The sequence below is a fragment of the Columba livia genome, chromosome 3, assembly GCF_036013475.1.
Source record: "Columba livia isolate bColLiv1 breed racing homer chromosome 3, bColLiv1.pat.W.v2, whole genome shotgun sequence".
NCBI lineage: Eukaryota > Metazoa > Chordata > Aves > Columbiformes > Columbidae > Columba > Columba livia.
The window spans coordinates 109,373,671-109,399,734 of record NC_088604.1 but is presented as its reverse complement, the minus strand read 5'-3'; the positions used below and the strand labels follow the sequence as shown (position 1 = coordinate 109,399,734).

General features: G+C 50.4%; 1 protein-coding gene across 7 annotated transcripts in view; it reads left to right on the top strand.

The window, feature by feature from the left end:
- The first annotated feature begins 10,261 nt into the window (after positions 1-10,261).
- The window catches only part of PPP2R5D (protein phosphatase 2 regulatory subunit B'delta), a 33,380-nt gene continuing 17,577 nt past the window's right edge, over positions 10,262-26,064 (top strand). For 2 of the 7 annotated variants that reach the window (XM_065058992.1, XM_065058986.1), the window contains exons 1-10: positions 10,262-10,436; positions 11,304-11,387; positions 17,759-17,957; positions 19,095-19,294; positions 19,684-19,794; positions 21,824-21,916; positions 22,406-22,536; positions 22,940-22,999; positions 23,685-23,793; positions 24,716-24,769. In XM_065058992.1, coding sequence (XP_064915064.1) covers positions 10,410-10,436; positions 11,304-11,387; positions 17,759-17,957; positions 19,095-19,294; positions 19,684-19,794; positions 21,824-21,916; positions 22,406-22,536; positions 22,940-22,999; positions 23,685-23,793; positions 24,716-24,769 — 1,068 coding nt within the window. In that variant the 5' untranslated portion in view covers positions 10,262-10,409. Of the gene's footprint in view, positions 10,437-10,668; positions 10,781-11,186; positions 11,206-11,303; positions 11,388-13,134; positions 13,342-17,758; positions 17,958-19,094; positions 19,295-19,683; positions 19,795-21,823; positions 21,917-22,405; positions 22,537-22,939; positions 23,000-23,684; positions 23,794-24,715; positions 24,770-26,064 lie in introns of those variants that run through there. The other 5 variants (XM_065058991.1, XM_065058987.1, XM_065058993.1 and 2 more) reach the window with 5 other exon arrangements.

Sequence of the window (26,064 nt, the reverse complement as noted above, 5' to 3'; positions counted from 1 at the left end):
CACCCAGTAACTCCATGTGGTTCTACAAAGAGAGCATGTACAGGAAGAACAGGAAAATCTAGTCAGGGAAAGAATCTGAGATTTCTTAGCTCAAGGCATGAGCAAAGATTATGGTACAGCAGTAGCAGAAACTGTCCCTGTGGGCAAGGACATGTTCTGTAGGGTTTCTGTATGTCTGGAATGATCTGGCAGAGGTCTGGAGACAGGCCATGGGGCAAGGGCAAGGACACAGCCTGCTGAAGTGCATCGATGGCAATCTCCTCCCTGCTCTGGATCCTCCAGAGGCAGCTTCACCTGAACTCACCTGCCTGGCCTGGAGATGAGGAAGAGTGGTGGAAATTGAAAGACAGCAAGTGGGCACACACCCTAAGTAACATTATAAAGAAAAGGGATAAGAGCTGTGTTTGCCTGTGGATGAGCTCAACCAAGTCTCCCCAAAGGACAGAATCCAGAGCAGTAGAAACTGACAGAACCCCCAAAGGACAGAAGAAAGTAATGCTTAGGAAACCACTAGGAGAGTAATCTCTGGAGACCACAAGGATATTCAGAGCAGCAGAGAAATCAGAAAAGAGCAGAGCCACCTCCTTTGAGGAGGTGATTGAAAGGGGAGCAAAAGCCAAGGAAAGGTGACTCAGGGCAGAGCAGATGGAGACTACACCCTGCTGAGGAAGGCAGCAGTACCTCTGGAAATGCAGAAAGACCTGCGAGGATGACAGCTACCCAAGCTTTCTGTTCCGCAAATTACTCTTCTCTGACAGGACAAAGAGAGAAACCTAATGCTACAAGCTTTCCCTAGCCACTATTCATGCCACAAATCCTATAGGTCAAGTTAGTGGCACATGTTTGTACTTGATGGGCAGCATAGGGCCTTCCAGCGAGTTGAGTGCTCCTCCAGCTGCTGCCTTTGCAGCATAGCACCATGGTATTCTTCGTTCTTCATTGTTGTGATAGGACAAGGGGTAATGATTTTAAACTAAAAGAGGGGAGATTCAAGCTAGACATGAGGAAGAAATATTTTACACTGAGGGTGGTGAAACACTGGCCCAGGTTGCCCAGAGAGGTGGCCGATGCCCCATCCCTGGATGCATTCAAGGCCAGGCTGGTTGGGGCTCTGAGCAACCTGATCTGGTTGAAGATGTCCCTGCTCATTGCAGGGGGTTGGACTAGATGAGCTTTGAAGGTCCCTTCCAACCCAAACTGTTCTATGAATCTGCCTACCCAGCTGTCCCTAAATTGAACCATGTAGAGGAAATTTTGAAGAGTTCAGATGGAGAGGATTGTGGAGCCATCCTTACATGCTGACTTAATGAAGGCAGGAAAATCCGGGTTACTAAGGGCAGAGCCAACTTTGGAAAGGTTTGTCGTCCAGTGCTCCTAACAAGTCAGAGAAGTCTTGCTTCCTGATGATCCCAAGTTACTACAACCCCCTGCCTGCTACCTGCTGGTTTTCCTAGACAACAGTAGACACAGAGCTGACTGAAGCCAGCAGAGCTGGACAGAGTTTCAGTCTGTGGTGGTGTTCCAGTCTGCTATACAGTGGCTGAGCCAAGCCTCTCCAGCAAAGCTAGAGTGTTTCCACCAGTCTCCTGATCCATCCTTGGCTATAGCTAAACCAGTTTCTGAAAGCCCTGTATTGAAACAAGTAGCGCTTTTTAGATTACAGAGTTCTCATTTAAGTAGTAAAGCAACTGGGAAGCATTTCTACTCACCTGCCTGCCTGGGCGCTTCTTCACCAGTGTGTCTGAAGGTGTCCAAAATACGTCTCTCCACAGTTTTCTCCATGCTGATTATCTTGCATGCCAGTGGCAATGGTCAGTAAGATGGTCATGAGGTCCAGGAATGTCATTCAAACCCCTTTTTGTTCACCTCAGTTTTCCGTGAACCTCCTCTAGATCCTGCAGATAACCTCTCTGGTAACTTCATTTCCAAGAACTGCAGAGTCTGTACAGTGGTTTAGGTTGGCAACAACCAAAGTCCAACCTCTCTGCCATGGGCAGGGACATGTTTCATTCAATCTGGTTGCTCTAAGCCTTGTCCAAACTGACTTTGAACACTTCCAATGATGGGGCATTGTGGTGGATGCACTTGACTCCCCCCACCAAACCAGCAGCAGTTTGGTCCAGGCTCCAGAGGAGGTAAAGGCCCGAGCCATAGCGAGGCCAAGAACTCCTTTTAGGAAACCCACAAGGAAGCAGAACAACACACTAAACACTGGTAAGTTGTGGGTGCAGGGAGTCTTGTGCATACTTTTCCTACTGTATGCAATTTGACTACGAGTCAACCACTTTATTCTATAAATATGACAACCTGGGCGAGCCCACTTTGAACTCTCTCTGCTAAATAAGTGGGCTGTATGGCAATGGTTTTATTACTCACAGGTCAGTGGGTGAGCCCAGTTTAATATTAATCATTTAGCTTAAGTAAATGCACACTAAATATAATGAATCATTTAGAAGTATAAGGTTGTATGATTTTTAATATACTCTCTACTTCGTGTTACTCAGTAAGCTGGATTTGCAGAAATCTCGAGCTATAATGTTCTGCTCTTATTTACCAAAAGCAACTACAAACTACACTGAACACTTGCAAAATAAGGTCTAGTTTGCACTTTGCTGGGAAGAACGGAAATGACTGGGAAAAAAATAATGATTTCAAGGCTAACGCGGAGACATTACAGACATCTGCGAAATGGGCCTGTTTTGCACTTCACTGAGAAGGATTTATTCAGATAAAACAGCACCTGCAAGGCTGTGGACCATAAACAGTGTCTACAGCTAAGCAAAACAAAGACACGTATGAGATCAGTGAAAAAGATCCAATGAGAAGTAAGAAGACCCCAAACTGAAATATTGCTATTGGATTGAATCATGGTATCAGTGGTCTTTAAGGATATAAAAGTCTATGGTTTTCTATGTTCAGGTTGGACCTCTGTGCAGGGACCCAGCTTGAGCCATCCCTCCTGCTATTCCACTCCTTTTTTTTTTTTTTTTCTTCCTGAGAATTTTGTTTCCTGAAAGTTTGCTCTGCAAACAATTATCAGGCCTCACCTGAAAGTTTGCCTCCATAGCTCTAAAATACAGACTCTGGAGCAAATGGTTATCAGGGAGGGAAGATACCTGAAAGTTTGCTTCATGAATGGATATCAGGCTGCTGGAGAGAAGGCAAGCAGTGTTTGGCCTGGCATATTTCCTCCATGCAGTAAATAGTACAGTGAGAAATCTAAACATTGTTCTGCAGTAAGCAGAACAGGCATCCACAGCTTCTCTGGACAACCTGCTCTAGGGGCCACTACTTTCTCCTTTTCATTAATGACCTGGATGATGGGTCAGAGTGCACCCTGAATGAGTTTGCAGATGATAAAGTTGGGAGGAGCAGCTGATACACCAGGGGGTTGTTAAGAGCTGAGTGGCCAAGCTGGAGAAATGAGCCTCATGAAGTTTAGCAAAGGCATGTGCAAAGTCCCGCACATGGAAGGGGTTAAACCCCAGGCACCAGTTAGAGGTGGTTAAACCCCAGGCTGGAGGTATGGCAACTGGCCAGCCATGGCCTCAAAACTTTTTGGCCTTTGCTGCCTTCAGGAATCATGGGCCCTTGAGGCCAGAGAGGGTACCAGATGTGAGGAAGAGTTCTCCTTGGAAAGAGAGAACTGGTCTGAGGAACATTTAGACAAACACGACAGACTCAAGTCCCTGGGAGCAGACGGGATAACCCCACAGTGCTAAAGGAGCTGACTGACATCTTTCCGAGACCGCTCTCCATCACCTGTGTAATTACAGTGGTGGTGATGGGAAGAGGTTCCCAGGGACTGGCAGAAAGCAAGTGTTGCTTCTGTCTTCAGGGAGGGCCTTCTGTTCCCTTTAGAAGGGAGTCTCCTACAACCACAACCCACCTTTTTTTCTTGGTGGAAGCTGTTTTGATGGAGGCTGCAGGGTGACATCTTCTGGAGGGTGGGGTGGTCACAGCAGGGACCCTCCTCCTTCTGCACCAGGCAGGAACTTGCTGCCATTTCCCCTTGTTCCAGAAGTTGCTGCATTCCATGTCCTGAGCTGCATGCCTGTTGGACAGAGGCACCTAGGAAGGTGGGATGGGTAGGGGGGTGTTTCTCCTGCCACCTCAGGTATGGACTTGCTTCCATTCATCCCTTTCCCTTGACCTGCCTTCTTCAGTCAGGCAAGGGGAGGACACAGGAATCCCTTGATCTTCCTTTCTTTCTGGTGGTCTTACCTGCCCCCGAGCGGCCAGAGCTTGATCCCACCAGTCGACTTCCTTTTCCAGCTCCCTGATACTTCTCAGCCTTTCCACCTCCTCTTTCAGCTCTACCACCAGGCTGAGCAGGTCATCCACCTGCTCACACCTCACACAGCCATTTTCTGTATTACCACTCCATACCAGTGAAAGGTTCTGGCATTCTCTACAGCCTGAGGTCTGGGTGGCTGCATGTTCCCATGGCAGCTTTGTCTGAGTTGCCACCTCCTTCCTGTTGAGCACGGAGTACTTACCTTTGCACCAAGTGGAAACCATAGTCAGCCCCTTCTGCGAGGGTGACAAAAACCAAGTGAGGCAAATCACTTGAGCTTGCCCTGCCTGCTTAAACTGCCTGTGCAAACTGCTGCACTAACTGCTTCACTAACTGCTCGCTGGCCCAGTTTGCTGGACCTGATCACCTCCCTAGGAAGGCATTTAAACTTCCTCCGGTAGCTCTTGGCAATGCCCATGTGAGTGGGTCAGCCCCTCTCTCAAGACCAGCCGCTTTCACGGCAATTCTCTCAGCAGGACCACAGCTCCAGGATCTCCCCCTCGCCTCCCCAATCCATGCCCAGCCTCAGGTCTTACTGTAGCCACTGCTGTGTATGTTGGTTCACCATGTTTAAATCTCCCACGGATGCTCTGAAGTCATTGCTGTGCTCCTCACTCATTGCTGACTGAGTGTTGTTTCGATTGCTCCTGGCAACGTCCCATCAAAAGGATGCAGCCCAGGGGCAGGACATAGAGCGTGATTGCAATGCTCCAGGTATCTGCCAAGAAGGGCTTATAGGACTGTGCCTGCATCTTGGGAGAGGCACAAGTGTAGGACCTGCAGAAGGTCTGGCTCAGTGCCAACTTGGCTGACAGCCCCTCATGTGAGGAGGCTCCAAGGGACTCCCCACTGGCATCCTGCAGGGTCATCCTCCTGGAGAAGCTGGAGATTGAGACCTTCATGTTGTCCTCAGTGTCCAGGGGAAGGTTTTCCAACTTTAAGGCTCTTGCAGGGGAGGGGCAATGCGTGCCAGGGCAGGCAGGGGCAGATGGCAGCTGTGGAGAGGGAGATGTCAGGGGCCAAGGAGGGAGCTGTGGGTAGATGAGGGTCTGCAGGCTCCTCTGGGAGGAGGAGGGCTTGGACTGGGAGCTGTGGGGCAGGTGGCTGTGTGGAGGGAGGGTAGGTAAGTAAGGGTGCAATGCAGCAGGCAGAGGTGTGGAGGCAAAGAGAGGCTTCCAGGAGGCCTTTCATTGCCTGTGCTGTGCTGGGGGGAATGATCTTCCAGGGAGCATGACTAGAGCCTGCAGAGCCCTCGCTGCCTTGAGGAGCTCTGTCCCCAGCTGCCAGACTGAAGACCCCATGCCTCCATGCTCACCCACTGGTGAATGATGATGCTGCTGTGCAGTAAGGCCAGAGTGAGGAGCAGCTGGGAGAACCAGAGCTCTGCCTGGCTCTGGGAGCAGAGCTCCTGGCTCTGCACCTGTGCCAGGATGCTCCCTGAGGGGGCCAGCCCACAATGCATTTGGCCCAGGAACTGCTAATGAACATACAGTGCAGTGGAGGTTCAAGAAGTTTCACAAAGGAGACGAGAGCCTTGAAGATGAGGAGTGTAGTGGCCAGCTATCAGAAGTTGACAATGACCAAATGAGAGCGATCATCAAAGCCAACGCTCTTACGACTACATGAGAAGTTGCTGAAGAACTCAACGTCAACCATTCTACAGTCATTCAGCATTTGAAGCAAATCAAAAAGATGAAAAAGCTCAATAAGTGGGTGCCTCATAAGCTGACCGAAAATCAAAAAAATTGTCATTTTGAAGTGTCGTCTCTTATTCTACACAACAGCAATGAAATATTTATCAATCAGATTGTGACAGGTGATGATAAGCGGATTTTACACGACAACCAGCGATGACCAGCTCAGTGCCTGGACCAATAAAACCTCCGAAGCGCTTCCCAAAGCCACTCTTGCGCCAAAAAAGGTCATGGTCACTGTTTGGTGTTCAGCTGCCAGTCTGATCCACTAGAGCTTTCTGAATCCTGGCAAAACCACTACACCTGAGAAGTATGCTCAGCAAATCAGTGAGATGCACCAAAAACTGCAATGCCTGCAACCGGCACTGGTCAACAGAAAGAGCCCAATTCTTCTCCACGACAAGGCCTAACCACATGTTGCACAAACAGCACTTCAAGAGTTTAATGAATTGGGCTACAGTTTTGCCTCATCCACCATATTCACCTGACCTCTTGCCAACTAACTACCACTTCTTCAAGCATCTTGACAACGTTTTGCAGGGAGAATGCTTCCACACCCAGCAGGATGCAGAAAATGCTTTCCAAGAGTTTGTCGAATCCTGAAGCATGTATTTTTACGCTACAGGAATAAACAAACATTTCTCATTGGCAAAAATGTGTTGATTTTAATGGCTCCTATTTTGATTGATAAAGATGTGTTTGAGCCTAGTTATAATGATTTAAAATTCACAGTCCAAAACTGCAATTACTTTTGCACCAAGCTAATACAATGAGGGTGGTGAAACACTGGCACAGGTTGCCCAGAGAGGTGGTAGGTTCTCAATCCTTGGAAATAGTCAAGGCCAGGCTGGACGGGGCTCTGAGCAACCTGATCTGTTTGAAGATGTTCCTGCTTATTGCAAGGAGGTTAGACTAGATGAGCTTTGAAGGTCTCTTCCAAACAAGCTGTTCTATGATTCTATGAGGAGGTAGAAGCCTGTCTTCGTGTCCATGCTTTGGTACAGTGTGATGAGGTGCTTGTGGCAAGACCTGTGGGCAGCAGGGGCTTGACATGGCACAGGCCTGCCCCACTCTGGCCTCCCTTTGCCTTGCACCCCTGCCCGTTTTTGCCCACTTATGCTCCCCTAACTCCTGGCAGCTCCGCACAAAGTGCCCACCATGGCTGCCATCCTCCTGGAGCTCCCACTGCCAATAGCTCCAAGCCCCTCTGAATCCCTGCCCATTGCCCCCCGGTGCCCCCAGTGCCCCCCTACCCCATGGACTCCCCCAGCTGCTCCCTGGTCCTCTGAACTCCCTAATGCCCCTGCCGCATTGAGCGTCCCAGTAGCACCACTGGCCATGAAGCTCCCCAAAGGGTGTACCTCTGCTCCCCTGAGCCCCTGATGCTCCAGGGACCCTCCAATGCTCCGACCTGCCCTGCAGCATTTTATGATGTTCAGGGGGCCCCACCACTGGCCCTTGCCAATGTCTCCTGCTCACCCTACCTGCATTGGATGGGGCAGGAGCTTCCTGAGGTCTTCCTCCAGCACCTTCCTTTCAGAGGGGACTTTGATGGCCACTGTGTGCCACGGCAAGGAGACTGCAGCCTCATACTCCTCCTAGCACGCACCATGAGCCAGCAGCGGCTTCAGCTGGAAGCCCATCTTCCCCAGCATCAGAACAGTCTGGGGGTCAGTAGGTGCCTCCACTATGCCTGCAGACAGCACAGCTTGGGGGTAGTTAAGTAGCTGGAACCATGTACCCCCAGACCTCTGTACTCCTCCTGGCCCCCAGCATCCCTTGCCCTCCTTTGGCTGTTCTCCACTCCTGATCATGGTTTGGCCCCTGGCACAGCTCATCCCAAAGCCTGGTGAGTGCCAGCAGCAGCCACCCACCTGCCAATGACCCACCAAGGTGTGGGTGACAGGGAGGGCAGCCAGGATGGCTGTGGGAAGTCATGGGCAGGAACAGATAAGGTTCCTTCTCTCCTGCAACTTTACAGCAGTAGCTGGGCAGTCATTTCTGAGAAAGCTCCTCCAAGACTCCCAGAAACACTGATGGCTACAGCCAAGACCCAGTTGGAAGGTCAAAGACTTGAGCTGGCCTAGAAAAGCCCTTGGAGCAGCAGCGGCAGAAGAGCTGAGGTCCCCAGCTTGTGAGAGGGAGCAACAGTTGAGCACTCTCATTGAGGAGGGGCGACACACGAGGAGCTTGAAGTGAGGACCTTGAGCCGAGGACCCTATGCCCTGAAGCCATCACAGTCTTTCCCCTTGTCATGCACCTGCTGCCATGGAGAAGGGGGTCCCCTCTGGGTGTGGGGGCAGCACTACCAGCAGCCCCAGTCGGGGATGCAGAGCTTGCTTGTTGGGGTTTGCTGCAGGGGCTGGACCCTGAGGTATCCAGGGCTGAGGGGCCAGGCAGGTGGCAGCAAAGGGCTTTCTGGTAAAACATCTTCCAGAGCTCTTGGGCAAGCTTGGAAAACTAGTTTTGCTCTTTCAACACTCCTTGCTCTGGGCAAGCACATCCTTCACCACCAAGACTAGGCTGTACACTGAGACTGGTAGAGGTCAGGTCTCACTCTCATGTGCTCACACTGGGCATGCAGGGCTCCTGCTGAAAGAGGCAGCTGCTGAGCAGCTGAGGCAGTGAGACAGATGCAACTTCTCTGCTGGCAGGTTGGGGAAAAGTAGGCCCAGACACCAGCTGATTGGCACTGGGAGGAATTCAGGGACCAAACAGCAGCTTGCTGATGCTAGGCTCTTCCAGCATCAGTTGCCAGAGGAACTGCAAGGAAAGCCAAACCAGAACTCAACGTGACAACTTATGAGGGAACAGTGATACCCACAAACTCATCAAGCAATTAGCCTTTACCTGCTCACAGCAGTGTACTGCCCTGCTCACAAGCACCCAGATGGTTATGCCAATCCTCTGGTCAGGGTCACTTGTGCACAACATGGGAAAGGGACAAGTGTAACCAGGGCCTTGCTCTGCTTCTGGGGCACCTCCTGAGTGCCAACGGCTTTCAAGCCAGTGATGATAAGCACAATGACAATAAGCTGTTGGCCTGATGTTTTCTAATAGTCTCAAGGAAAATTTTTCCCCTTCTGCCATGCCAGGTTTGTTCACCTGATGACTTTATAAAAGATTGTGCTCCTGCTGAAGCACCTCTGACACAGCCCAGTGACCCTCTTTTCTCCCCACTGATGCACCACATCCCATCTGAGAGCGCGCCCTTTGCAGAGTGGCTGTGTACGGCTGAGGACCCAGTACAGGTTTTCCAGTAACAAGCCCACAGCACAACACAGGCTGTAGGCAAAAGCTTCACATGCTTCAAGTCAGAGTGATCCTTGCTGCTGACTTGGCTGCAGTGAATAGAAGCTCTTGCACCTCTTGCAACAGGCCAGCAGCCATCATTTTAAGCATGCTGGACCAACTTAAGCTTCTGGACTGGCCTTAGACCCTCGAGGCATAACGAGCCCTAATGACCTTCCCAGCAGGTTCTGCTCAGTTCAAGTCTGTGAACTTGAGGACAGCTGGCTGTCCACCGGTTGCTTTTCCCATCAGCTTGAAGGGAACATCTGCAGGCCGTTTGAGGCTGTCTTTCTACTGCAAGGATGCAGAGCCATCTGCCGATGACTTGTCAGTTACCACACATAAGCAAGGAAGCGTCCAGGGACACATGACCCAGGAACAACCTTCTCTGTTATTAGCAGGGACACTGCTCTGGCTGTACTGGGCCTTGCAGTGCTTATACACATTTCCATCCACCCTTGGGTCCATCTGTCACCACCTTGCCCTGATCCCATCATTTCCATCAACAGCCTTTCCCCAGCCGTGCCTCACAGCACCAACAAGCACCTGTCCCACAGCGCTGAGGTGCAGCCCCTGGGGCCCTCTCAGGCTCTTGGGGCTCTTCTTCCCCAAGCAAAGCAAGGGAGAGCTGCGTAGTACGCGGCAGAAGGAGAAGCATTCCCGCTTCTTTTACTCCCGCCGTCCGGGAGGCATTTGCAGCGGTAGAGAACCAGGGGGCCCAAGCAGCAGCTCCGCACCTCGCCACCGTAGCCGGTCGCCTGCCTGCGCCGGGGCTCCCGTGGAGACCGTCCCCTGGTCCCACACCCCTAGAGCTGCTTCCCCGTGGAGGTCGCTCAGGCACCGCCGCCTCTAACCCGCCCGCACCAAGCCGAGGCCCGCCACGAACCGGCGCAAGCGGCGATGCTCCCCCGGAAGAGTCGGTCGCGCGCCGCCCCGCCCCAGGGGGCGTGCCGCTGCACAGTTTCGCCAATGAGAAAAATCTCCTGCCCTACGTCAGCGTCGCGCGGCGGTGGCGGAGACTGTTGCTAGGCCGGCCGGCGCGGCTGGCCCAATGGGAGCAGGGCGCTGCGGCTGGGCCCGGGCGCAGGCGGTGGCGGGCGCGGAGCAGCTGGGGCCTGGCGCTCACCATGCCCTACAAGCTGAAGAAGGAGAAGGTGCGGCGGCGGTGTGGGGGTGGCCTGGCGCTCTCCGGGCACCGGCCGCCTCGCTCCCGCCGCCCTCCCCGCCGCGGCCTTCACTCGGCGCGGCCCTTGGGTGGGGGCGCGCGCGGGGCTGCGGCCGGCAGGGGGCGGGGGCGCGCGCCCGGGGCGGGCGGGGCGGGTGGTGCAGGAGGGCGGCGGGGGCGCGCGCCGGGCGGGGGGCGGCCGTCTGTGCCGGTTACCCCGCGTGAGCCCGGTGGGGGGGCGGCGGCCCGCCCCGCGCGCTCGGGAGACGGCGGGAAGTCGCGGGGGCTGCGAGGCACGGCTGCCCCTCCCCCGCCATGTCCCCGGTGGGGGAGGTACGAGCCCACCCATGTCTCGGCCCCGTTGCGGGGCGGTCGGCGGCGGCGGCTGCCGATACCCCGCTGCCCGTTCTGTCTGCGGCGCTGCCCACGGGCGGGGTCGGGGCCCGGATCCGCCTCTGCCGCCGCCCGGGGCGGGCGGGCGGGGCCGTGGCTGTCGGGGCTGTGGGTGCCCTGCGCCTTGGAGCACCCGTGGGCAGCGGCGGGGCCGTGCCCGGGGGAAGGGCTGGGCCAGGCTGGGTCGGCGTGGGACCCCGTCACCCGAAGGTGTCCGGCTGGGGTCTGCCCGCGGTGACCAGGGCGGGATGTGCCAGCACCGCACCTGCTTGGGCCTGAGCCCCCACCGTGGGTGTCCCATGTCGTGGGCGTCGTTCTGGGTGCCTTACTCAGGGAAGAGGGCTTAGAGTGCTACAAGGGTGGAGGTGCGGTGGGTCAGTGTTCATGCACAGCTGGACTCTGCAGAGATGCCAGAATTCTGGACGAGGTGAAATTTTCTCTGAATATATTTTCGTCTTTTCAGGAGTCTCCGAAGTCTACTAAAAGCACCACAAAGCCTGGCAGTGGCAGTAGCGGGAAGGATGGTGGGACAGAGAATTCGGAAGAGGTAAGGCTTTCACCTTGGATGCAGCAGAGCGTGTGTGCAACTCATCTTTGAGGAAGAATGACATCTTTCATTCTAGCTGCTTCAGGCTGCTCTGCCAGATAACTTAGGTCTTCAAGATCTTAAGGAATCAGAGAAGACAGCAGCAAAGAGTAAAGTTAAGATTAAGTTAGTTCGTCTTAAAAGTTGGTTCGAAGGGAGCGATGACTATGGAAGAGGCCAGGATGAGTCTCGTACACTACAGCCCTGCAAAAAGAGACTTGGCAAGAAGCTGATGGCAAGCACTTCTTGCAGAGCATGGTGAATTTGGCTGCAGAGAGAGAAGAGCCATGGTTATCAAGAAGGAGGAAGCCTGACAGATGGGAGCAGCTTCCTTGCTCCTATCAGAGCAAAGTGCAATAAACTCCGTTGTCACCTTGTGTCAGAGTGAGAGAATAGTGAGAAGCAATAAAAAAGGAACGAAATGCCTCTTCTGAGGCTTTTTCTAGGGGAGTGAGATGAGGAAGCAATGGATAGGACACCTACAAGAATAAACTGCTAAAGATTAAATGGTTCTCCTTTGATATCAAACAGTTTTGTTGCTGAACACAACATTATTCACAAGGCAGCACAGTCTGTATTCCCAGCTGTGCAGAGTCTCCTTTGCTCTTAATTTTGATGTTGCCAAGCTATATGTGTTAGAATGGCCGCAGCAGAACATGATAAGCTGTGCTTAGAACTAAAAAAAATTTGGGTGAACTGGAACTTTTCTGGTAGACTTGAGTTTGTCCGGCACTCAAACAGCGAGGTTGTGATTTTGAGACTTGGCTCGGAAGAGCATTGTACGCATGTCCAAGGAAGCATGCATATGTGTGTGGTTTATTTTTTTTTTTTAATACTGCAATTTGGCAAATGAGCTGTGTCACTTCTATGTCCATAGGAGCCTGTGTGCTCGAGTCTTCTCTGGAATATGTTGCACTTGTAATTTGGAGGATTTGAGGTAGGAGATGTAAAGCTAATGAAGACTAAGAAGAAATCTGTAGTTCAGTGGCATGGTTGTAGTCAAAATAAGGTTATTATAGAGTCTCTTTCAAAGCATAGATCTGTGTTGCAGAGGCTCAGAAAATATCCCTTCTACTAGCCACTCTGTTTCATGGTCCAGGCCGTGCTCATGGCTGCCCTGCCATGTGGCCATCAAGGAATCAGAAGCTGAGTTTGTTTGCCTCAGAGCAGGTAGCAGTTTTGTAGATTTTATATCCCACCCTGGTCTTGGCTTCTGCCGATTTTTTTTTGTGTATACGACTGAAAACAGCATGTTGGCAGAACTGTCTGCAGACTCTGAAGAAGTGAGAGAACTCCTGCCTTGACATCATGGAGTCAAGCTTACCTTTTATTTTTTGTCTGCTGAGTTCACAGCTCTGAGAAGAGGAAGGAAAGCCTGGGTCTTGCAATGCGAGTGTGACGGATAGCCATCAAAGCAGAGCACTCCAATATGTCCCCATCCAAATGAGCAGTGGGCTGTGGTGCTGTTTTCTTGGTTACAAATGGTGCAGCAAGAAAGGAAGAGTAGTACAGCCTGCAAGCTTCCTTCTGTGACCTGAAATGGCACGTAGTGTCTGGTTGTTCTTGGTGCAGAAGAAACTTAGAATTGGTGCATCTAATTTTCCCTCCCACAAAACATACCCAGCTGCTTCCTCATACTGCAGACAAAATCCAGCCCTTCTTTAAGATGGAAGGCTGGGTCTCCTTTGATCATAGGAACAGAGAGCAGAGCAGAAAGGAGACACCTGTGCAGTGTGCATTGTCACAGGTATCTTCTCCGTTTCCCTGTTGAGTTTGCAGTGGAGTTTGTTCTCTCTTGGTGCTTTGCTGTCTCTGGACTGCTCTGCTGCAGAATGGAAGAGAGCTCTTTGCTTGGTGAGAAGAAATGTATACCGGTTTGAATGCGATCTTCCTGCTCTTCAGGAAGCACAGAAAGGTATTTTAACTTTCATATTTGGGGGGCCATGAGGAATTAGGTAACGTGTGCTGGGAGAGGGACTCCTTCCTTGTGTCAGAAGGAGGAGGTGCTTTGACCCTTGAAACACTAGGAGTGGTGTCGCCTGGTGGGGTTGATGGGCCAAGCCTAGCCTGGATGCCTCTGCTGCCATTGCGAGAGTTTTGTGTCCTGTAAATTCCTCCATAGAGTTACAGTTACTTGATTGCCTTTTCTAGAGTGAAAGTTGTGTGAACCAAAGAGAATTATTTTTTTTCTTCATGTCTCAATAGATGCTTGATGGGCTTGCTGGAGGAGAGCAGCATCTGAGCAGCCCTCTTCCAGTACACACTTTTCTCTCTCACACCATGCTCCAAGGAGCTGGGGAGGACTCAGCCCTAATTTATCCCAGTACCAGAAAGTTGTGACTGGTTTTGCTTTCAAGTTGTCTGGCTGGTGGAATGAGTAAAGCTGGTTGAAGAGCAACTCTGCTTAGACAAATCTGAGAAAGTGCAGTGGATGAGGACCTCCTATGGCAATCTCTGTGGAGGGAGATGAAGGGGGTGGGAGTCAGTTAGAAACCCTCAAGCATAGTGCTTTGTTCTCTGCAGTGAATGAGCTTTTAGTGGAGCTGATTTGGAAGGGCAGATATGTTTAAAAGTAGGCACATCCCCACAAGGGAAGGAAGTGTTTGAATTCTCCCATAAGTACAGGGGTACTGCAGTGCTCTTTTAGATGCCCATCTTAGGGTGAAGCTGTCTGAGGTGAAAAGCCAGCAGAGCTTGGCCAGCCCCTGGCTTTGGGGAAGCAGCTTGCTCAGGAAGAGACAGGAGGAGTGGAGGAAAACATGAGAGCAGGGAGTGGGAAGTTAAAGGTTTATTTAGTTCGTTCCCTCTGGAACATGATGAAAATATGAATGGAGAGGATTTCTGTGTGGCTATTTAAGGAGAGAAAATAGATTATGTCAGAGACTAAGGCAGCATTGAATGAGGGGATGAGAAAGAGTTACTCCTCCTGGCCAGAAAGACTGGAAGAGACAGCTGGGTGGGGAAGAGCGTTAATGACCTGGAAGTGGGAGCAGGGATTAGCAGCAGCAGTAAAGAGGAGAGAGGAGTTGCTCTGCAGCCTCAAGGGCAGCTTGGAACCTCGCTGATGAGATTTGCAGCTCTGGGAGAGAGTGCTTCTTTTTACTGAGCTGCTGTATTTTGCAGATATCTCCGTGGGGTTTGTTACTGCAGTACCTGGAGTTTATTATTCAGAAATAGGCATTAGAGTGTGTTAATATTACTTCTGAGGCAGAGAGCTTGATTTTAATAGGAAAGCTGTGTAACAGCAGACAAAGAGAGCAGGTATTGACTTGAGGGATGGGAACGGAAGAGTCATCTGAAGAGGAGGAGGAGCTGAGAGCAGATCTGGGCTGACAGAAGCTTGACAAACAGGGGATGCTCAAGGGACCAGTGAGGCAGAAGGGCTTTCCAAGTGGCGATGCATCCAGCCATGGTAGGAGTGCCTGCAGAGGTGAGGTCACGCATGAGTGGAGGAGAAGCTGGCAGAGCTCAGGGTGGCTTGGGGAAGAGTCTCTGCTCCTAGCAGCCTGGGGTGAAGAGAAATGGCACAGAGCAAGTCCAGGGCCTGGAGGTCATTGATGTGTGAAGGCATGTTCCTCACAAGGAGGCGGTGGGAACCAGTGAGGAGGAAGTGCTGTGACCAGGGAGCCTGTGCTTGGGGGAGTTAGAATGTGGTTGCAATTGGGGCTGGCCCATTTGTTGTCATGAATAGCTGCTCCACCACAGTGGCAAAGGTGGGGCTGCTGCACCGCAATTGAGCGAACACCTTTGTGCTGTTCTCCAGTCACTTGAGCGGCATATGCTGACCTTTGCTGTGGTGGTGCGAGCCCTGCCTGCCAGGAGGGGGCTGAGCCTTGTCAGGGAGATGTCTGCCAGCAGCCACGGAGTGGGCAGCTGGTGTTCATGTTGGGGAAGCAGTTTGTGAGGTTGATACTTGTGCATTAAGATAAAAGCTTTCAGTTTTAACAATCTGCTGTGTTTTCAGAGTTGGAAACTTTGGAGAAGCAAGTGTTAGGAAACTTAAAAGAAGCCTCTTCTGATTCTTGTGCCAAGGTAGGAGGTGTTCAAGGCAGAAGAACAGCAGGCCTGCCACAGGAAGCACACCCTGAAAGAAAGTATTCAGCTTGATGCCAGAAAGTCCATATAGAAGCAATCTGTCCTAAAACCGTCTGAGCACTGCAGCGTAACAGTACATACGATCTCCCCCATCATTGGATTTTTCTTTAACAAACCCAGTTGTGTGATTTTTTTTTTTTTCTTCCATGTGTATGTCTGCTTAACTAGCAGCTAAACCTGAAACTGTGTTTTGTCTCTCTTTATGCCAGCTGTTGAAGACTGCAGAAGCTGCTGGCAAGAACTTTTCCAGACCCCTGGTGAAGTCAGTGTGGCCACAACCCATTCACAGGCAGTACACACTCCATGCTTAGAACGTTTGAGGAAGAAATTTTTTACAATGAGGGTGGTAAAACACTGGCCCAGGTTGCCCAGAGAGGTGCTAGATGCCCCATTCCTGCAAACATTCAATGCCAGTCTTGATGGGGGTCTGAGCAACCTGATCTAGTTGAAGATGTCCCTGTTCATTGCAGGGGCATTGGACTGGATGACTTTTGAAGGTCCTTTCCAACCCAAACTGTTCTATGTTTCTATGATTTGCCTGTGTCATTTCTGGGTCGATGGGGAGTGCACAGGCATGTCCTGTCAGCTAGGAGAGAGGACATGTGTCCTGCTTCCCTCAGTATTACCTATGAGGCTGACGGTGCACCTTTTGTTTCTCCCTCTACCATCTTTTTTCCATGGTGGTTCAGCATTCAGATTTCACCCTCCTTCCCTGTGGAAGGAGAGTGATGGAGAGTAAAGGACTAGCCTTCCCAAAAGCATCTGGGCAACAACTGAGTAGCTTCTGCTGCAATGATACCCAAATACTCAGGGTGAGGAATTAATTTCTCACTCTCGGAAGGTTACCAGCAAGGATTCAGCCTGACTTAACTGAGAAGAGACCAGAGTTCAGAACAAGTTGCCTCTGATTTGTAGTCTAGGCCTGCTTTGTCTGACTGACACAGCTGTTTTCATCATAAGCTCATCTTATCCCTTCCTCTCATTGTGGGACAGTGCTACTTCATGAAAGGAAACAGATCAAACCTGAATTCAAGAGTGTTCCAATCTTCTTCTCTCCCCCTATCTTGGCTTGAAGCTGGGCTTGAAACAGAACAGTTTTCCTTCAAGCAGAGCCAGACCAGAACCAAAATTTTTCTGATTTCTGGTTCAGAGTAATGGCTTGACAAAATAATTGGTGTTTTGTGTTGAGCACTATTTTTCACAGGGTATCTTTGCACTTGTCTCCCTGTAGGCAGCTTTCTCTACTCCTACCTTGCTGCTTTCCCACATGCTGTGGGTGCAGTGGGTGTTGCCTTCTGCCATGTTAAGTTTTCCATGAGTTGGGTCAGTTATTGAGCTGTTATGGCCCAAGTGGGACTCGAACCAGTGGAGCTTCAGCCGGGTCAGAACAGAGCTGAGCTGAACAAACACTGTCTTGAGTTTCTGGCCACCTGCTAAAAATAGGAAAGTGCCCCTGTAAGTGCTGTTTAACAAGCATGAAGTGGAGAGGATGTCTGCAGGAGGAAAGCGCAGGCAAAGAGATTGTTTGGCTAAAAGCTAGATAGATGACTTGGATGCTAGTTGGCAGGAAAAGTTCAGACAGCAGTGAGGCTGAGACAAGGCAGAAATGGAGGGAGCAGCCGGGATGGGTTGGGAAAGCCACCAGCCTTGGACCTCAGGGTTGGGCATGGCCTGTGTGTTTTTTAGACTAGCAGCTCCCTGTCTGTGGATGGAGCAATGATTTTAGCCTTTCCAGGGCTGTCATGTCTCCTCTGTACTACATGCTGCTTTGCTTTTTCCCAGTTGCTTCCCTACACAAGGATAAGGAAGCAACTTGCTAGTTTTCAAAAGTTCTTTGCTCTGTGTTGTACAGAGTGCTGTCATTGCACACAGTAGCATGCTGAAATTTCTGTTTGGACCATGGAAAGTTCTTATTTCTGCTTTTTTGTGTCAACAATTTCCTGTAACTTCTTGCAAGACATGGCATTGCTTTCCTTAGCACCCAGTGTGCTGAGAGGCTCCAGTGTCTTTGTGGTACCTCACAGATATGAGTAAAAATGATGTTTGCTTTGCACATATGCTGCAAATGCAACCAGTGGATCCAGAGCCCTGCAGGAGCAGGCAAGATGCACTGAATTGCAAGTGCAACAGTGAAAAATGTGCCTGGTTTCCTCAGTCCAAGAATATAATGATGACATCAGATTGTTTGCGAGGCTTCTATGTAAAAACTTATGAGTTGTTTTATTCTCCCTCATCAGGCTCAGCAGCTTCAGCAGCAGCAACAGCAGCAGACAACTTCAAATAAGCGGCCCAGTAACAGTGCTCCCCCACCAACCCAGCTGAATAAGATCAAGTATTCAGGGGGACCCCAGATTGTGAAGAAGGAGCGTCGGCACAGCTCTTCTCGCTTCAACCTGAGTAAAAACCGTGAGCTACAAAAGCTCCCAGCCCTTAAAGGTAAAGAAGCTGTGAGGTGGGGGTGACTTGCATGACAAGCTGCACCTTCTCCAGGCAGAGTGGGGTGGTATAAGGGCTCTTCCCAAAGTGACCCTGTCAGTGTCCTGCTACCCTCCTGCTGGCAGTGCAGCAGGGATGGCTCTGGGAAAGGTGCTTGGCTCAGCAGCAGGTTGAGAATTGATGGGTAGCCTAAAAGAAAAGGAGGACAAACACTCAATGCAAACTTCAGTACTTACCTTCCCATTTGAACTGATTTAAACCCTCATGCTTATATGTACTTAGGATTGCCTCAGATTCTTCATCAGGTTGTGCAGGAGGGTGGTAAAGTGCAGAGACCTTGGTGCAGACTGCTGTTGGTTCCTACAGCCATCCATTCCTGAGAGAGGACCAGGCCTCCTCCTCCTCCTTGTTTCCGTTGCAAATTACAGTAGTGCTATTGAACTTGTCCACATTAGGGCAATTACCCAGCATTAGCAGTTAGTCTGCATAATGGTGCAATTAAACATGACTTAAGTGTGGACAAGGAGAAAGCATTTGCAGCAGTCACTCAGCCAGACCCATTGCTGACATTGCTCACAGCAACAGACAGTCCTTTTAGAAAAGGCGACTGCCTTGCAGCTCAGCAGCCATTCTACAAGCAAGAGGTCAGTTTGCCTGATTTGCCTTAGCAGTGTGTAGTTTTCAGTGGCAACATATCAAAAAGAGAATACTGTTAATATAGGGCCTCTGCCTCCTTGTCCCCTCTGGGAGGGGGGTTAGCCTGCAGTGTTCTCTGCCCAGCTCCCTTTGTGACTGGAGGTTGTCACTGGTCTGTGATGGGAGCTAGTTAAGTCAGTTTCTTTTCCAGTGTACCTTGTACTGAGAAGGGATCGATGCTTATCAGATCAGAAACTGCTGCTGTGTTTGGAATTGCCTTATGGGGCAGTGTCTCCAGAGGCTTTGCAATCCCTCTGCCTGCACTGTTCCATCTCCACAGCAGGGGTAACACTGCCTCTTCTCTTCCCCTGCCAGCTCAAGGGGCATTGTGAGGGGGGAAAGGGAAATGCAGGACAGGGAGCAAAACGCACTGATACCTGGGCAAACCAGGATGATGTTCTGCCTGTCTCTAAGGACAGGTGTCCATACTTTCTCTGACAGATGCTCCTCCACATGAACGAGAAGAGCTTTTCATCCAGAAGCTGCGGCAGTGCTGCGTGCTGTTTGACTTCATCTCTGACCCCCTCAGTGACCTGAAGTTCAAGGAGGTGAAGCGAGCAGGTCTCAATGAGATGGTGGAATACATCACACACAATCGTGATGTTGTTACTGAGGCCATCTATCCTGAAGCTGTTATCATGGTAGGGCGTGGGGCCAGTACACATTTATGTGCCAAAGAAATAGGGGCCATTTGGAAGCATGTGGGGAGGAAGGGGTAGGGATTTTTCAGAGAGGAGTGTGACCCCAGTCCTACCCATTCCTTTTTATCTGCCCACCCCAAGAAAGAGAAAAAGAAAGTGGGGGGTGACAGTGCCTGGTGTAGGGATAGCTGGTAGCTCTTGTCTCTGGCACAGACTATACTTGTGTAGTTCATATGCATACTGTAACCCTACAACCTCTGCGGAAGGATTTATTTGTGGGCACAGCTATGGCAAATCACAGTGCGTTGCTCTGCAGTGAAGGATTTGCTACAGGGAGGACCATTATGAGGTGCAGGTATGTCATTCACACACCTTTTCACTCACCTCAGTTTTCAGTGAACCTCTTCCGGACACTCCCTCCATCATCCAACCCCACAGGCGCGGAGTTTGACCCTGAGGAAGATGAGCCTACATTAGAGGCTGCCTGGCCGCACCTTCAGGTGAGGAGGTGTGGGGGATATAGATCTCGTGAATCTATCTCCAGGAAGTCGAGAGTCCATGTGATGCTGGAGCTTGCCAGCCCTGCTGCTGGCTGCTCCCCCAGCGTGCAGGGATTGCTGGTGTGGGGATGGGGAGAGACCAGGCCTGCCAGCCATGGGTCAGAGGTGGCCTGTAGGCAACGTAAACAGGCTGATGCCTGTGTTCAACAGTCACTTGCAATGGCTGTAGTCCCATGTGGCCTTGAGTTAGGCTAGGAGTGAACACTTTATTGGTGATGAGGAGGTTGTGCCATATTGCCTGTGTAAGAAATTATTCCCAGCAGTGTTAATGTCCCTCCTGAAGGCTCAAGAGCCGCCTTCTTCTGTGCTTCAGCAGCTTCGGACACAGCACCCCTGCCTGCTTTGGCAACCCTCTCCTTGCCCAGCTCCCTGGGAGGCACAAGGAGGAAGAGACACTGCTTGGTGCCAAAGCAAAGCCTGTGCTGGCACCTGCTAGCGTGTCTCCTGTATAGAATCCTAGAATCATTTTTAGTGGAAAAGACCTTTAAGATCACCAAGTCCAACCATTAACCCAATACTGCCAAGTCTACCACTAAACCGTATCCCTAAGAACCTCATCTGCATGTCTTTTAAACACCTCCAGGGATGGTGACTCCCCCACTTCCCTGGGCAGCCTGTTTCAATGCCTGACAACCCTTTCTGTGAATTTTTTTTCCTAATATCCAATCTAAACCTTCTCTGGCGTGACTTGAGGCCATTTCCTCTCATCCTATTGCTTGGTACTTGGGACAAGAGTCTGTATGCTGGGTGTAATTCAGCTGGAGGAAGGGAACCAAGGATCTTTTCATTAGGCTATTTGTCCTGGGAAATAGACTTTAAGACAATCTAGGTGAAAATGGTTATGAAAGCAACAGTGAGCATGGTTTAGCAGAGCTCAGCAGTGGAAGTTGGGAGGTAAACTTAGGGGGGTCTCCCCAGGAACTTGAACAGGGACATGTTGTCAAGCAGAAAAAGGCAGAGCAAGAGCCAGGCACTGCAGAGTGAAGCAGAAAATACTGAGAGGAAATAAGGTGCAATTCTGCAGCAGTGGTTAATCACTTCTCACTGCTGCAGTTGACATAAGGATGTGAGCATCAACAGAAGCAGTGTTTCCTCAGCACCAGAATGCTATGAATGCCAGGAAGCATTTGTTTCTCAGAGTTAAACCCGCAGCAGCCAGCATGGATTCACGGCGAGTGTGTGCTGAGTTTCTTGGTCATCACCTCATTTTTGTTCTGTGCTGCTGTCCTTGGCAGCTGGGCCTTGGCAGTGGATGGGTGGCCCCATAGCCCCTTCCACTCCTGAATCTGACCTTTGGGTTGCAGCAATCTTGTCTGGCCTAGTGTCCCTCAGAACTACTACTCAGGGTCAGCTTAGGAACAGACTTGTGCTTCTAGGAGCACAGCGGGACCAGAAGTTGCTGTTTGAGCACTGACAGCCTTCTTAAAGCAAGTGGACCCTTGTTGTCCAGGTGGGACAACGTGTAGCTCATGTGGCTTAGCAGGTCCAAGCCAATCTGGAGTCAATTTGCAGGATGCAGAGGACACAATTTGTTTTCCTGGGTTCCATTTCATTTCTCTGCTTCTTCCTTGCTGTGTCTCAGGGGCTTCTTCCAGTGGAGCCTGAGCCTTTGCCACCTCCTCTGGAGGTTTCCCTTTACTGTAGAGATGTGGGCTGAAGGAGGGAGAATATCTTCCCAGGCCAAGTATCTTCATCTGAGTAGGTGGCTGTTGTCTTTTGTGAGACCTGACGTGAGGAGACCTCATGCAGACTCGAGCCTTTATGTGCCACCATCCCCTTGCCCATCAGAGCTGAGTTGATCCCACTGGGTGGGGAACACAGGTTGCTTTGTTTTCTTTGCTCCAGTTCAGGCTTCCTGGCCTTTCCCAGAATCCTTAAGGAGAAGGAAAACTTTTAAAATCTGAAGTAAACACTGGTAAGCGGATGGGGAGGGGGTATTTCTAAGTGATCTCTCTTTCTCCCCCCATAGCTCGTGTATGAGTTCTTCCTCCGGTTTCTGGAATCACCTGACTTTCAACCAAACATAGCCAAGAAATACATTGACCAGAAGTTTGTGCTATCTGTAAGTAATTGTTTCCCCTGCCACTGTGCACCACCTTTATGAAGGACATGCAGTAGATTTTTGGTTGAGGAGTTAGGCAAACAGTCTGGCTTTGTCAGCAGGTACTTGGTGATGTGGGGTTTCTTTTTTTCTTTGTCTAGTCTGGAATGAGTAGCCAGAATTCTCTGTGTGGGGTGAGAGTATGTGCAAGCGGTAGTCCCTGGAATCCATCACTCACTGTACAGGTGGAGAGGGGCACTGGGGGCCTTGCAGGAGAAATCCAGGAACATGCAGCTTTGTAGAGTGTGCAGGCAAAAGAAGTGCTTGACGGTTCCAGCTTGTGTCTAAGAGGCTGCATGTTTCAGGGAAGCAATCGCTGTGCTCAGGATGCTGAAGGCATCACTCAGCTGGAAGAGCCGCTTTTGCCTGACAGAAGCCATGCTCAGTGTTGCTGGTAGCTTTGTCCAGACAGGCAGTATGCAGACACTGATTGAATTTCTCTCCCCACAGCTGCTGGATCTCTTTGACAGTGAAGACCCCAGAGAACGAGACTTCCTAAAGACTATTCTCCACAGGATCTATGGGAAGTTCCTGGGTCTGCGAGCGTATGTGAGGCGGCAGATCAACAATATATTTTATAGGTGAGATGTTTCTTACTGCCACTGGCCTAGTGAGTGAGTGGGACAATACTGTGAGATAAATTTGGGGCACTAGGCTGTGATTCCCTCTGATCCAAACTGTGACTAGCAGCTAATTGACTTAGTTATGTCACACTACTTTGATAGGGATAGCATTCGTCTCTGCTTAGGAGCTGTGATGATGTGAGAATTGTCTTCAGCACACATAGCAAATGTTGGAACCTGTGAGCTTTAGCTGATCTGGAGGTCATGAATTTATTTGCTTTATCTCTTACATCTTGCCCTGTCATCTTGGAGTTCTGTTATTTGCTAGGAAACTCTCCGCCTCCAGTGTTTTTCCTTCCTTTTGCTTATCAAACTATATCCAGCACTTGGCAATGACCTGTCATTCTTCTTTCCTCTTTAGGTTCATCTATGAAACAGAACACCACAATGGGATTGCAGAGCTGCTGGAGATCCTGGGAAGGTAAGGTCATTTTGAAAGTCCCAGAGGGTCCATAGTGAGTGAGACCTCCCAGCTCAGTGTGCTGCGTGAGCTGGCCGTGCCTTCCTTCAGCAGTTCTTGCAGGAGCCACCTCTTCTAGGGGATCTCAGTCTGATTGAAGGACATGATGAAAGTACTCTCCAGCCTGCTGATAAATGCCATGGTAACCTTCTCCTCTCCGGATTTGTCTTCTGTTCATTTGAGTCCAGTCACGCTTGCTGTCTTGTCTCAGTAGGCAGTAAAAGAGAAGAGTTCCTCACAGCCTTGAGAAGCCTTAGCAGCGGACAGCCTACTCCGTGGCTTCAGCTGCCCTTCTGTTTGCAGCCCTCTGTTGTGCCACCATCCTCCTGTTCTGTAAAGTACAAACCTCAAGAACTGGCTGCCTCTGTCCTGGCCTTCCCCAGAGCTTCTGCTTAAGTGTGTGTGGGCTCAGCCTGGCACAGGACAGAGCAGAGGCCCCTTCAGAGACATTTCTCTGCCATGCCTGCTGAGGAAGCACTCTTGCTGAGCCTGGTATGCAGGCCGGGCCCCAGCAACCGTGCGGCTTCTGGTGGGTACTTTCTCAAGTGACGAATGAGAGCTAGGGCAAGCCACTGTTTCTTTTGAGGTGAGAGATATTGTGTTTGTGCTGGGTAAAGGTGTTAATGAGACTCTTGTTTCTTTTCAGCATAATCAATGGGTTTGCTTTGCCTCTGAAGGAAGAGCACAAGATGTTTCTCATCAGGGTCTTGTTACCACTGCACAAGGTGAAGTCTCTTAGTGTCTACCACCCACAGGTGAGAAGTGCAAGTTCCCGGAGTAGATCGTGATTCTTGCAAAAGCCATTGTTCAGGCTTGCTTATAGCTGTTCACCAAGCTGCATGACTGTGTTGTACAGAGTTCTTGCTGTGAGATGTTTTGGGCTCTGCATTACTCCCTTATTGTGGTGATTTGTCCCAGCCTTGTGGTGCCTGGGCGTGTATGTGCATGTGTGTTTTTTGCCACTAACTGACAGGAGGGTGTCCTGCCGTTTCCTGCTGACTTAATGCTGTGGCCTGCTTTGCCTTTTTGTGCTGGAAGTTTGTGAAATATTTGGGCCCTGCTGAAAATGGAGTGGTAAAATTCCCAGCTGCAGTCATCAGCTTGTGTGTGTGTTGTGTCAAGTTAGTCACCACTGAGATATGTGGAGAAATCAGTGTGCTGAACAGCTAGGCTGGGATAGAGATTAATTTCTTGCAATTTAGAATACATAATAGAAGAGCAGAGAAGATCAGGACTCAGGCTAGGAAGTGAAAAGGTATGGGTACTCAGCAGTGATGTCTGTTCTCTCAACCTTGTTTTTATGGGGCAGGGCTTTAGGATAGTCAGGTTTGTTCCTTTGCAGGTGTGCACTGGTGCTTGCACTTGCATGTATTAGCTGCAGGCTGCACTAGGCAGCTCAAGTTTTATCCTTTATGCTGCACAAATATCCTGAGCTCAGGCCCTGCCTGCCTGGTCTTAGAGTCTTCACCTGCCATCAGAAAAACTGGATTCATTTGGAACTGCAACTGTCTGCTCATCACACCTACTGTGGAGGACATGATGTGACTTCCAGCTGAGGGTGATGGTGGCACTTAAATCTCTGGTACACTTGAGGAAGCTCTAATCTTGCCATGTTTTTATTGTTGTGTGTGTTTTTTGTTTGGTTGTTTTTCTTTTGTGTTTTTTTTTTCCCTACAGTTGGCGTACTGTGTTGTACAGTTCTTGGAGAAAGACAGCAGCTTGACAGAGCCAGTGAGTAACCTTGCTTAACCTCTGTGTGTCAGTCAAGTCCCAGAAAGCTTAATGGCTTCCTTAGAGTACAGCAAGGGTGAAAAAAGGTTAGAGAGGCTGGGAGTCAACTGGATTGCTTGCTGGGTTTGCCTGGTACCTTATGGGCAGAAAGGGCTGTGGTCTTCATGTGTAAGCCTTTAGTGTTCTCTCCTGAAAGCTTCAGGAAAGTAGGCTATAGTCTTCCTTTGTGCTTCAGTTCTTGGTATAGCAGAAGGGACACTATACCAAGCTGTCCGAAAGGGCAGGGATTTCTGCTGGTGACAGATGCTGCAGAGACAAAACACATGGCTATCTTATATATGATGGAACCAGGTCTGAGCTCCCAAGGGCCCTGAAATAGTAAAAGTTCGCTTCAGACTGCCAGAGTTGGCTGAAAAACTTGGGGGATGAGGTTAGGAACCTGGGACACAAAGGTCTACTGAGGCAAGCTCCTGTTTTGTGATGAAAGTATTCTCCTTCGTGCTGTGGCATCAATTTACTACCTCCATAGTGTTAAGTCACACTGTAGATGCATTTGCCTTCAGGATGTAGCACTGGAAAACAGGAGGTTCTAAAACGTGTGAGCAGTGTAGATGGACATCTGACATATTCCGGTTACTGGTTGCACAGACCTGCAGTGTTAACTGGGCTATATGCCGGCTTGGCAGAGGGTGCAGCAGAGAAGTGTTTCTCCACCCACTGCAGGACAGGAAATGTCTTCTACAGAGCTGAGCTTCACAGTCTCAAAACAGCAGATGGCCAAAGAATGTGTACTTGTGGCACTGTAGCAGGGAACACCAGAAAGTGTGAGCATTTTAATGAGTAACGCTATCTGAGGTCGTTCTGTTCTCTGGTTGAAGTGTGTGTGTCTGTGGTGGGCCTGACTGCACAATGGAAGCTGGTCAGCTGTTGTCAGCTTCCTGACTTCTCAGCTGTGACACCAGCAGTGCCGAAGCAGACCTTCTAGCTTTTCCTCTAAATGTGGGTCCTCCATTTCCTGTGTTCCCAAAAGCCTGCTCCAGAACTAACTGCGTAAAGTAGCTTCCTGATCATGCTGAGTACTTCCTGTGGCTGACATCCAGCCCAGCAGCCTCCTGCCAAAGTACTTACTGTCTGGTGAGGGAGAAGAAAGAAATAGAAATCTGTCAAGATTTCCAGGATTCATTTTTGCAGGTTATTCAAATAGGAAAGCTCCATAGCTAATCACTGCTTCCTGGATAGTGGGTTAGTGGCACCTGGATTAGAGATCCAGATCTGTTTTGGTGCTTTTGGAAAGC